The 11,350-nt window shown below is 38.6% G+C and overlaps 1 protein-coding gene across 1 annotated transcript in view; it reads left to right on the top strand.

Moving 5' to 3' along the window:
- ANK3 (ankyrin 3) overlaps nt 1-11,350 on the top strand; it is a 213,935-nt gene that overhangs the window by 64,261 nt on the left and 138,324 nt on the right. Inside the window, exons 5-7 of the mRNA XM_075505280.1 lie at nt 3,041-3,139; nt 6,981-7,166; nt 8,967-9,065. Coding sequence (XP_075361395.1) covers nt 3,041-3,139; nt 6,981-7,166; nt 8,967-9,065 — 384 coding nt within the window. The remainder of the gene's footprint in view (nt 1-3,040; nt 3,140-6,980; nt 7,167-8,966; nt 9,066-11,350) is intronic.

Genomic DNA, 11,350 nt, shown 5'->3' with positions numbered 1-11,350 from the left:
GACCACCCAAAGATTTTTTTGTTTTGTTTTTCTTTTTGATGCTGATCCTGTTTTCTGTGCATTTGGCTTTATCTCCTCTTCCCTTGAAGGTAACAGCTCTACCCTGCTGACAGTGCCAGTGTTGGGGATGTAAGGCCGCCTTTAACCAAATCTTCCTGTCCTTAAAAAAAAAAAAAAAGAAATTGAACTTTTACTGAGTCTGAATTTTGTACCTCTTCTAAAGGCTATTTATTACTATTGAAGACAAAATGCTTTCCTTAGGCTTGTGGCTCTCTGGCAATTTCAGTCCCTTTTTAAAGAGAAAAGAAAAAGCAAAGTATGGGGGGAAAGATGTTGAATACCCTAGAATAATTTTTGACATAGGAGAAAAGGTTCTGCTCTGCCTCTAAATGCTAATAATTCTTGGTTCTGAGAATTTTTGCCTATTAATTATTTTCTGAAACGAATAATTAGGAAGTGTTTCCTGCTTCCTTTCTGAATGCAAATGTTTGAAACTAAAAAAATTAATCTTTGTTTCCAGCTGAGTTAGTAAATAGATATTGAGTATGCCATGAAATGATAGGGAATAATGCCAGACTCTGCTGTTCACTATAATAATAACTGTAATGTGACATATTAGGTACCTTAGCAAGTGCTTTCTGGCTTCTTTGTTTTTCATTAAGCAGAATTCTAACTGTACAGGAACTAAACTGTTAGGCCTTGGTTCTGGAGAGTGCATTAACCCATTGCTAACTTTAGGCTTTGGCTCCAGTAGGACTTCACCGCCTGCTTTATGCTTGTAGTAATGCTTTCCTGAATAGAGACCAGTTATCAAAATACTGGAATAGCAACGGACCTTGCAGCCTGTGCAAGCCTTGTAAACATGTGTCTTCACAGCTGCTCAGTGTCTTGTTGATGGTAAAGTTCCTCTTGGATCAAATGTCCAGTTCACGCCATTTCCTCTCCAGCTGTCCTTTCTTCTGACCTCCTATTTGTCTCTGCTGCCAGTGAAGCCTGCATACTCAGCCTCAGGTCACCTGTGCTCTCCTGCGTGCTCTGTGTTGGACGTGTGCCACACAACTCTGCTCCATTGCTGTAACAGTCAGATGTGTCTCAGCTATTTTCACCAGGGCTACTGTAACTCAGCCGAAATTCACTGCTAGAGGTCTTAGGCTACAGTTTCACTTCATCTCTCCAAAGCCCAGAATGTTAATGTTTTTTCTTTGATGCAAATATATGGCCAAACTCTTCTCAGCTCATCTCTGTTTGGCTCCATTGGTTCCCCACAAAATCTAGGTCAGTGTCCTTTGTAACTGATCTAGCCAAACTGCTGAGCTGCTCCCCCTGCGCCTTCCACCCTGCTGAAATGTCTACCATGGCCACATTGCAGATGTGAGAGTGTTGATACTCTCAGCCAAACCCAGTCATATGGAAGCACTTCCTTAACTTTTCTGTTTCTTAAGCCAGATGAAATCTCTGTTCTGTTACACCTGTTATTTTTAACTAGCCCTTACCTCCTACTTTATTTTGTATTTCCTTTCCTCCTTGTCCTCCCCATGCTCTGGAGTAATCACCAGAAGCGGTGTGTGGTAGAGGGAGAGGTCTGGGGGTATCTTAGCAGGGAGCAGTTGAAGAGGGAAGCTGCTGCCCCCATTGCAGCTGATTCTGTGTGAAGTTTACTTAAGAGAAGTCTGAGGTTCACAGAAATCCCAATGCCATGAGATCTGGAAGACAGTGAGAAGAAAGACGGGGCCCTAACAGAGCCCACTGAAACCTGAGTGACCTCCTGGCCAAAGCGCTTAATGGTGTCATCACCCATGCTGGTACCATAAGGAAAGGGATCAGGCAAAATCTATCAGTGGTATGTCTGACAAAGAGTAATGCTGGAGTATGAAGGGTAAAAACATGTATCATGATAGATCAAAGGAGAAAGGGATTGTTGTTCTTATTGCTGATGCTGCTTTGGTTGCTTCAGCAGTATCAAACTCTGCTCAGTTAATCGTATATGGATGTTTTAAGTTCATACTATAAAACGTATTTACCACTAGTTCACGGTTCTGTTGGACTGAGGGACGTGCAGTGCAATATGAAAGCCAAGCAATTTCAGATGCAAATCAGCAACTTCTATAAATTCCTTTAGAGGTATCTTGAACCCAGGACATGTTTCATGACTTCATTTTGCTGTTTTGGTTTTGTGAGTGATGTCAAAGCTGTGAATTTCAGAAATGCATAGAACAATAGGGGATAAATACATTGTCTTAATGTTAGTTCCCAAAAATTCAGTTCCTGAAATGCTGTGACCTGTATACAGTTAAGGCAAAGACAAAAACATTGACTGTAAGAGGAAAGCACTAGGCAAAGAATGAGTTAAGCTCTGCAGCCTCTTATACTTGTATTGCATTGATTGAAATCACTCACTTAAGCATAATTTGAGAAATGCTCTAATGTGGTCGGAAACACTGATAAACCTTTGTCTTGAACCTTCTGAGAACCAATGATTCTGAGATCTCCTGGTGCCTGAAATATGAAGTAGCTCAATGACCACAAGCAGGCTATGCTCAGAAGGCAGATCTTTGAGGAGACAAAAGGCATAAGTAGCCAGCACAAGTGAAAGAAAAGTCAAAGCTAATGGAGAGAAGAGAAAAAATTGGAAAGTATTCTGAAGAGCCATTGCCCTTGCTTTTGCTACAGCCTTGTATTGTATTTGCCTGTCCTGTTTTGCATTTCCATCGCTGTGGCTACGTTTATCGGGAATTGTAACTCACGTCTACCAAATGGTCTGTCCAGATTGGTTTTTAGTTTGACTTCATAACAGATATAAAAGGAAGTATTCTCACTTAGCTGTGGGAATTGTATCAGGTCAGCTGAAAGATTCCACCATGTTCTTTTAAATAATATTACCCTGCTCCTATCTTCATTTAAATTAGGGGAGATCACACCATTAACTGGCATGTGAGCACACAGTTTATTTGGTTTCCTCTTTAATCTACCCGAGTTTGGCAGATCTGTGGTATGTATGAAATGTTTGTGGAGTGTTTACACTCTTGTTTTCCTATTTCAGAATGGTTTCACTCCACTGTATATGGCAGCCCAAGAAAACCACCTGGAGGTTGTTAAGTTTCTTCTTGACAATGGTGCCAGTCAAAGCCTTGCCACAGAGGTAAAAGTTTGAATTTCACACTTTATGAACAAAGTAAAATGTGCTTGAGCAGTGATTCTTGCCAGCTTATATCAAACTAGTCTTTTAAATACAAAATTAAAGACTAATAAAAAGTTCTGTCTGCGAAGTGTGCTAATGAATACTGAGTTATTGGCTTTTCAGCAATTTAAACCATCTCTTGCTATTTCTAAAATAAAAAATGACTTTAACTAGAAACAGTTCTAAAAATAGATGTGTTCTTAGTCAGAACTGGTAGTCTTTCAGGTTAAGTGCTCAAACAGGAAAGCTGTGTGCATATTATAAAAGTGCTCTGTGCTTTCATTAAAAATACTGAGTAATGTGGAGGGCAACCATGAAGTAAGGACAACAGTTTACCTACGCTTTGGAGCCAGCTCTGGGATATCAGGAAAAACCCAAGGTTACTCTAGTGCTTAGAGGATTTTCTGAACTGCATTTATTGCCATGTTGATACCCACTCTGTAGCACTCAGTTATCCCATCTGGTCTTGCAGTGATAATTTCTAGCTGACAGAAAGATGCAAGGTCCATCCTTGAAGGTGTTCTGTGATCTTTCTAGAAGAACACTTTTTATTTCGTGCTTTAAAAAGTAGTTCTACCTCAAATAAAGCAACCTGCAAGGAAAAAGAATAGCAGACAAATTAATAGTAGTCTTGAATGTACTGCATTGAGATAGGTTTTTAATCTGATGAATTTTCAGTTGTCTTAATTCCCAGATTTTGCTACCAAAAAAAAAAGTATTTCAGTATGTGATCTCTGTAATATTTATTAAATTCTGATTGCTCTATCTGAACTGATTCCATGAAGGAAATAATGCTTATTTGAAAAAGTCCTACTTTTTGCAAAATATGAAATGCAAAATTAGTTTATTGCATCACTATACCTTATCGTATCACTGTATAGTGATGTATGTATGGAATATTTTTCTTCTGCTCTGAAGTCAGCACTGTAAAAAATGAATCACTAATGGATCAAAATTATGTTTTCAAAATCACTAAAATTAGTTATAACTAGAGGTGTGCATCAGAAACTGCTTTCTGGAAATGTTTAAAGATATGAAAGCCAAGAAATACCATAATGAAATATTTTAAATCTGGAAAATTAATTGAAAAATTGTAGCTTTCAGAACACTAATTTCTATTTCTTTGTAAAAACTTGGAAACAAAGAAGTCATGGGACCCCCAGAGATATACAATAGATTCAAACTTTTGAAAATATTCTTGCCACTGTATGATTTTCTGAAAATAGAAATTTTTAAAATTGTGCATGGGTACTTGGTTCTTTTTCTTTGGTATTGTTTTTCCCCTGAGCATTGTATGTCAGTTTAGGTTGAGCTTTTCTCCAACTCAGCTTGATGATATGTTGCAATCTAATTTTATCCATAGAGAATTCCTTTGAAGATACCAGACTACAAAATAATGTTGCCTTTATTGCCTTACTTGTTTGTGATAGTTGCTTATGGGTGCTTTTTTATTTTCTCTTGGTCCAAGTTTTCATATAAATCTGATTTATCTTTATCTTTGTAACTGCAAAAGCCTTTGTTATTAAACGATTGCCACTTAGCTAAATATTCATTAAAAATAAAACTCTTTAACAAAGGTATTTTAATCTAAATAAAAAAATAGAACCAACTGTTTACTTTAAATTGTTTTTAGTTTTTTTTGGGGGGGTTGTTTTTTTCTGGAGTGGGCTTTGCCTTTTGTTTTAAAGTGCAGTTGCTAATTACAGTACTGGCCTCACAATACTTGCTTGCAGTTGCTTTTTGTGGGTAGGCACCTTCAGAGGGCATGTGGTGGAAATGCATTCTTGTCGGTGCTAATATTCTTGGTCACAGTTTGCTTGGCCGTGATCTCTGCACACACTGAAAAGATGGGCAGCTCCCATCAGAGTTAGGAAACTGGGGGTATAGGCGATGGCAGCTGTTCTGGAGTTGAACTGAAGTGCTCTCTCCCATTTGTCCACTCCCTTTTCCCTAAGGAAAGGAGAAAATGTCTTCCTAGGAATTTTTTTACATTATTGTTACCAGCATTTTTAGCAGAAGAGAAGGCCTGATGAGAAAAGATGTTGTAGATAGCTAAACCACTTTTCTTTGTGAAGTGGCTGGCTGTGCCACTGCCATCGGCTGCATAAATAGACCAGGAAGCGAACACCTCCGGGTCACTAAGGTGCGAGCGGTCGCACTCAAGGTTTCTCCAGGCAGGAGCCTCCATTTCTGCAGGTACAGCGTAGCTATATTGCCAGAGCCCTCTTGTGGGGATGTTTATGGAGGTTTTTACCCTTCGAAGCTACACGGCATTTTTCACACCCTGTGGCTGCCCACAGTTGCAGGCTGCGTGGTTATTTCGCCCCAGGAGCTGCTCACGGCCCGGGACCACAGCCCAGAGCCCTGCCCTGCTGCTGGAGGATGGTGAGCCGGAGCCAAAGGAGAAGGCTGTGGTTAAATAAATTAAAAACAAAATCGTGGGGAAAAAAAAATAGCTCGTTAGGACCCAAGGAATTTCAGTGATTTTTTTTTTCTTTTTCTTTTTCCCTCCAAAATTTTGAAAAAATGCTCTTTTTCAGAACTCCTCTTGTTTCTCCTCCTAAAGTGAGGCGCTCTTTGTTTGGCAAGCCAGAGAGAGAAATTCCTTTTTGAAAACATTACTTTTAGTTCCAAAAGTTAAAAAGTTAACACTTGAACTCTAGACTTTTGACATAGTGTGAGGATTTACATTCTCCTGTGTCATTGCTGCACTTTTATTTCACGCTTACACAGTTTCACCATGACAGAAGTAGTTGAAAAGTGAAAGAACGTGTTTATCTACGAAACTGTAATGAAGTTTGGTAATATAAGGTTTGGATGTATTGATCGAGGGTCAAATATAATAAATAAATATCCCATGTAGAGTAATTTGCACTTGTGGTTTATGGGTATTATCCTGGGCAAAGCTGAATGTGTTCCTGGATTGGAATACCACTTAAATGTTTGGGAAGGAGCAGAATCTAAATGTCAACTCTTTCATTCTTCAGTTTTCTAAGAACCCATAAAAATAAAATTATAAAACCATCTCAGACTCTACTTTTCATGTGCTTGAGGAATCCACTCTAAAACCTGTTAAACAAAAATCTTCTATTTTTCACATTTCTTATTCTGCACTACTTTGGTTGGCTATTTGCTAGTCTGAAAAGAAATAATTTCTGTTTGTAAGAGGATTGTCCATCACATCTTAAAAATTTTCATAAATGGAATTTGTAGTAAAATAATTGGTATATTTTACTAGGTATTCCTAGTATGTGGTATTCCTATTCAAATATAATTAAATTTTAAATCCACATATAAAATATATCAGAGGATAGGGCTGAAGTGTTGAGATTTTTTTTTTTTCTTCAAAAACATAGATTATAACCTGTAGCTCTGGGGGGAATGAATTATAATTTTCTATGGAGGTATTATTAACAATTGTAATTTTAATATTTCAAATTTTTATACCTTTTAATATAATTATACACTTTATTATATACATACTTATTTCTGTCACTGTTAATTCATGAGTAATTTAACACTTTTTTTCTCAAGTCTCAGTTATTTTTGTTTGCTTGTGTCTTATAATTTTATGTTTTAAGTCTGGAGTACCAGAAAGGTGTTTTGAACATTTGGGACCTAGTTCACCAACACTTTACTCCAGTGTCAGTGTCATTGCAGGGTACTTTTAATTGGCACCATGTTATGCTTTACTTCTGAATTTGAGCCAGCGCTGTTACTAATGCTGAGATCTCTTCCCTTCCCCTTTCCACCCCCTGGAAAACTTGGAACATGTGTTGAGAGTCCCCATTGTATGTTGCAGGATGGTTTCACGCCTTTGGCAGTAGCTTTGCAGCAAGGTCATGACCAGGTGGTTTCACTGCTGCTTGAAAATGATACGAAGGGAAAAGTCCGTCTTCCTGCCCTTCACATCGCTGCTCGCAAGGATGATACGAAGGCAGCGGCTCTGCTCCTGCAGAATGACCACAATGCTGATGTGGAGTCAAAGGTCAGTTGTAAAAAGAAAAAAGGTTTGATGCTATTAAGTGCTGACCACATGTATTACATCCAGTGAAGATCTCCCTTAGTGTGAAGTATTTTGCTGCAGTTACACATAATGTTCTCCTATAGCGTGTGATTAAGAATAACGTTTCATTTGGTTCCTTTGCCTCTTTCTCCCCCATTCCCTTTTTGTGTAAATCAGGGTTAATTTCGCCTGTAGAAACTTTGCAAATGGAAAATAATAAGCAAAATATTATTAGAATTACTCTCTTGGAAATGAAAGCCACTCTTTCAGTGGTATGCTATAGGTGTTGTACAATTAAGTCATTTGATTAGTTGTTTGTGCGATTGCTACTTTAAGAACTTTGGTAAACATGTAACAATTAACATTCAAAATACTTGATCATTCAGCTTCCATTCAGTCGAGCTTCCTTTGTGTGCTGATTGTGCTGTCATCTGAGCTGCCATGCCATGTAGCAATCATGAAGCTTTTTGCATCCATATCACCAGTGGTGAACTAACCGTTCATTTTTTCCCCCTCTTTGCTTCCAAATGTGTTAACCTAGATGATGGTGAATAGAACAACAGAGGTATATATAAACATATATATGCATCATCACTCCTCCATGACTTAGTGCTGCTGCATCATTTTTTCCTCCTCCTTTTTGCATCGCCTTTTATAGGATAGATATGTGCTTTAGATGAAATGAAGTAGCATGTGCTAGAGAAGACTGTAGTTTAGATACCAGGGCTTTCTGCAGCTGAAACTAGGGTTTAAAAGTAAGAGTAAGCATTCTTGGGAACTAACTGCCATCATAAACCAGCCATATTATGTAAGATGGACTTTTCAGGGATTCTCATGGAGCATATGTTTATCAGATGTGTTAAGAGCTGCAGACAACCCTGTCATGTTGTGCATCCAGGTCTGATTTTAGGCTTCTGCATGACACTTACCTTGATGGTGTCAGCAAATAGAATGATCTGAGAGTGGTTTTATAGCTGCAATATTCCCAAAGCAAGGCAGTGGCAGCTAGCATGGCTTGCTAACAATTTAGAAATGCATCTAGTTCCCATAAGGTTTCATACTTTGCAGGACTGATGGAATTGCTGCATGTTTTAGCATTATTTTAAAAGGAAATAAAACTACTTAAATATGAAAATAAGTTGCTGAAGTAATTTTATCAGTAAGGCATCTTCTAATTAGGGTGGTAACTTGTGGTGTCTGAACATAACCCAGTGTGATTGCCCACAGTGGGAGATTGATCTTTATGGTACTAACCCTTGGAAAAAAAAAAAATTCAGATTAATAATTTAAAATTGTCTTTGATGTTGTTTTCATTTGCATCTACTTTGAATTTATAAAAAACAGTTAGCAAGTACCATTAAATGACTTGTATCTGAACTTCTGCAAAGAATCTCTAAGAGATTTAACTTGCAAGACTGGCATAATACCAACAACAACTAGGTATTTCTAGTTAGAAATTAATTTCTTATAAAAGACAGATCATTGCTTTAATAGTCAAATGTTTTGCTGTTGTTTTTCTGGAATAACTGAAAGTTTTATCCTACTTCTGGTCTTCTAGAATAATTATGTTAATTTTTTCTCTCCTGCATAGCAATATGATTTTATTTAGACTCTCTGAGACTCTATAAATAAACGTCAGTGGGTGAAAACTAGTACAGAATTGGAATGGTGACTTGCAGCAGACTCCTATTACTAGCTTTTGTCAGTGAAGTGATACAAATTTTGGAGTACCAATGAGATATAAAAAACTAAGTATCTATTGGTTTTGTTTTCTTTTTCCAGAGTGGGTTCACTCCCCTCCACATAGCTGCTCACTATGGAAATATCAACGTAGCTACATTGCTGTTAAATCGGGGTGCTGCTGTGGACTTCACCGCACGGGTAAGTGTGAAATCTTAGTTATGCTTACCTTGCTTAATCATCACTTTGAAACACTTTTTCCACAAAGGTGTGGAAAGGTACATTGCTCTTGCCAGCTGAGGGGTCTGGCCTGACTGCTCTTGTTCTCTTGCCACACGGTGTAAAGGGGGTTTCCCTGGGCTGCTGAACTGAACCTGAGCTCTAGTCCTCACCTTTGAAAACTTCTGTTTTAATCAAAAAGAGCTGCTATTTTCATAGTTCCAGTGTTGCAAAAGGTAGGCTGGGATTCAGTGAGATGAATGCTTCCACCTGTAGCTTTAACGTATGGCAGGATTGCTGTCCCTGTTGAATTGTCCTCAATATGCAGTTGTTTCCAGTGAACTTGAAGTGCAGGTACCTTTGAATAAAGCAGCTGTGCCTCCACTGCATATGCGAGAGTTGGATGATAAGTAAAGGAGATCTGAGAAACTGGAGAGGCAGAAGATGTAATGAGGCATAGAAATGGAGGGGAGTCGATAATGGGAGCTGTATGGCAGAAGCCACGGTAGAGTGGGGGAACTAACCCTCCTGACCCTGTAAGCTGTGCACCAAAGTCATGACACAGCTCAGGGAGTGACAGGGTAGTTCCTCAGATGTATGAGAAAGGATTGGGAGCCAGGAGGGAAATGGTATGGGCTGTCCTGGTGTCCCCTTGGTTCACTCTGGTCTCTGTGGGAAGCAGCTGACTGGTGGCTTCAGCTGCGCCTTCTTGCATGGGGAGGGTCCATCCTCCCAAAGGCAGCTGGACTGCTCTGTGAGCCTGGTGCCAGCAGGACCTCATCTCACAGCCCAGGCCAAAGATTGACCGTAGCTGCTGTCAAGGGTTGGGTCTGTTGGAAGACCAAAGAGGAATATTAGAGTGAAGGAGTGTGGTCAGGGTAGGGAGGATGTGGGAACAACAAAATGTAAGCAGGAGAAGTGCAAATGACAGAAAAATGACAGAAGGAAGTTATATATAGTTGGAAGAGCAGGAAAATAAAAAAATATATATGGACAGGGATACAGCAATATGAAGGGCAAGGAAAGAGATTGTGTGTGTCTTTTGTCCAGGCATGAGACCAGAGACAAAAGAAAGGCAAATGCAGAGGTAACAAAAAATTTAATGAGCCAGGATGGAGGGCTAGAGAATGGTAGGGTAGAGAGGATGTGGGCAGAAAGCCAGGTGCCATGGGAGTATGCAAGTCTTTAAGAAGGGAAAAGCAGAGAAAGTGATTAGGGACATACAGATAAATAGAAAAGGGGCTAACATTCAAAATAGGTTAGTATTGCAAAATGCTGGAGCTAGAACTTCCTACTGAAGTTCTTAAAAATTTGTTTGCTCATTAGCTTCTTCAGTAATGGCTTGGGCTGTATGAATAAGAGGATGGCTATGGAATTTCTGCTGACACACAGCCGGGAATGGTTGTCAGTACAGAGAGTGTGCAACAGAACATGGAAATGTGTTGAAATTCATAGAGGAAAACAAATCAAACTCTTGGCTAAAGAATAAACATATTTGTCCTGTTGTTTTCTCCAACAATCTACCAACCAAGAAAGAGGACAACCTGTTTATATTAGTAGTTCAATGGTGGGGGGGGAAGCCCAAAAAAGCAAATGTGATTTCAGGTTATTCCAAGGTATTTCTGATACAGACACAAAAACCCCCCAAAAACAAACAAACAAAAAACAAAACAAAACAAAAAAACCCAACCACCCACAAACAAACCAACCCAAACAAACAAACAAAAAGACCCAACCAAAAAAACCCACCAAAACAAACCGGGGCTGTGCAAGAATTTGGCTCACCAAGCCTTACCAAAACAAAGCCAGGGAGGAGATGTGGTAGTGGTCCCCAGGACAATAAGGAGAGACACTCAAGGAAGCAATAGGCGTTCAAACTGAAAGCAAATGCTGAAGTAAGACTGAATTGGCCATGAATAAATGTTGTCTAGAAATTTAGATAATTAATATTAAATATTATTAATTACTATTATTTAATAATTGTTTGATAATTAATATTAAATATAAGTAATGAGATTCTGGAGCAACCTTTCAATTAAAGTAGAAAAAGCAAAAAAACCCAATGTGTATTCAAGATGATATTTATGAACGGAATTATGTGTCATGGATAATTCAGCAGGTCCTCTTCAGAGATTTTGATCATGTGTTGTGTTTGTTACTTTTACAAGAGGAAAAGGACTATACTACTGCTTAGAGCATTTGCCACATAGCAAAAAGCAAATTGTAGTATTTTCTTTTAGTTTACATAGTTTGTATATCTAAAAACT

The sequence above is a fragment of the Mycteria americana genome, chromosome 6 (assembly GCF_035582795.1).
Source record: "Mycteria americana isolate JAX WOST 10 ecotype Jacksonville Zoo and Gardens chromosome 6, USCA_MyAme_1.0, whole genome shotgun sequence".
Classification (NCBI taxonomy): domain Eukaryota; kingdom Metazoa; phylum Chordata; class Aves; order Ciconiiformes; family Ciconiidae; genus Mycteria; species Mycteria americana.
The sequence above is the reverse complement of the archived record's forward strand: the minus strand, read 5'-3'. Positions and strand labels throughout refer to the sequence as shown.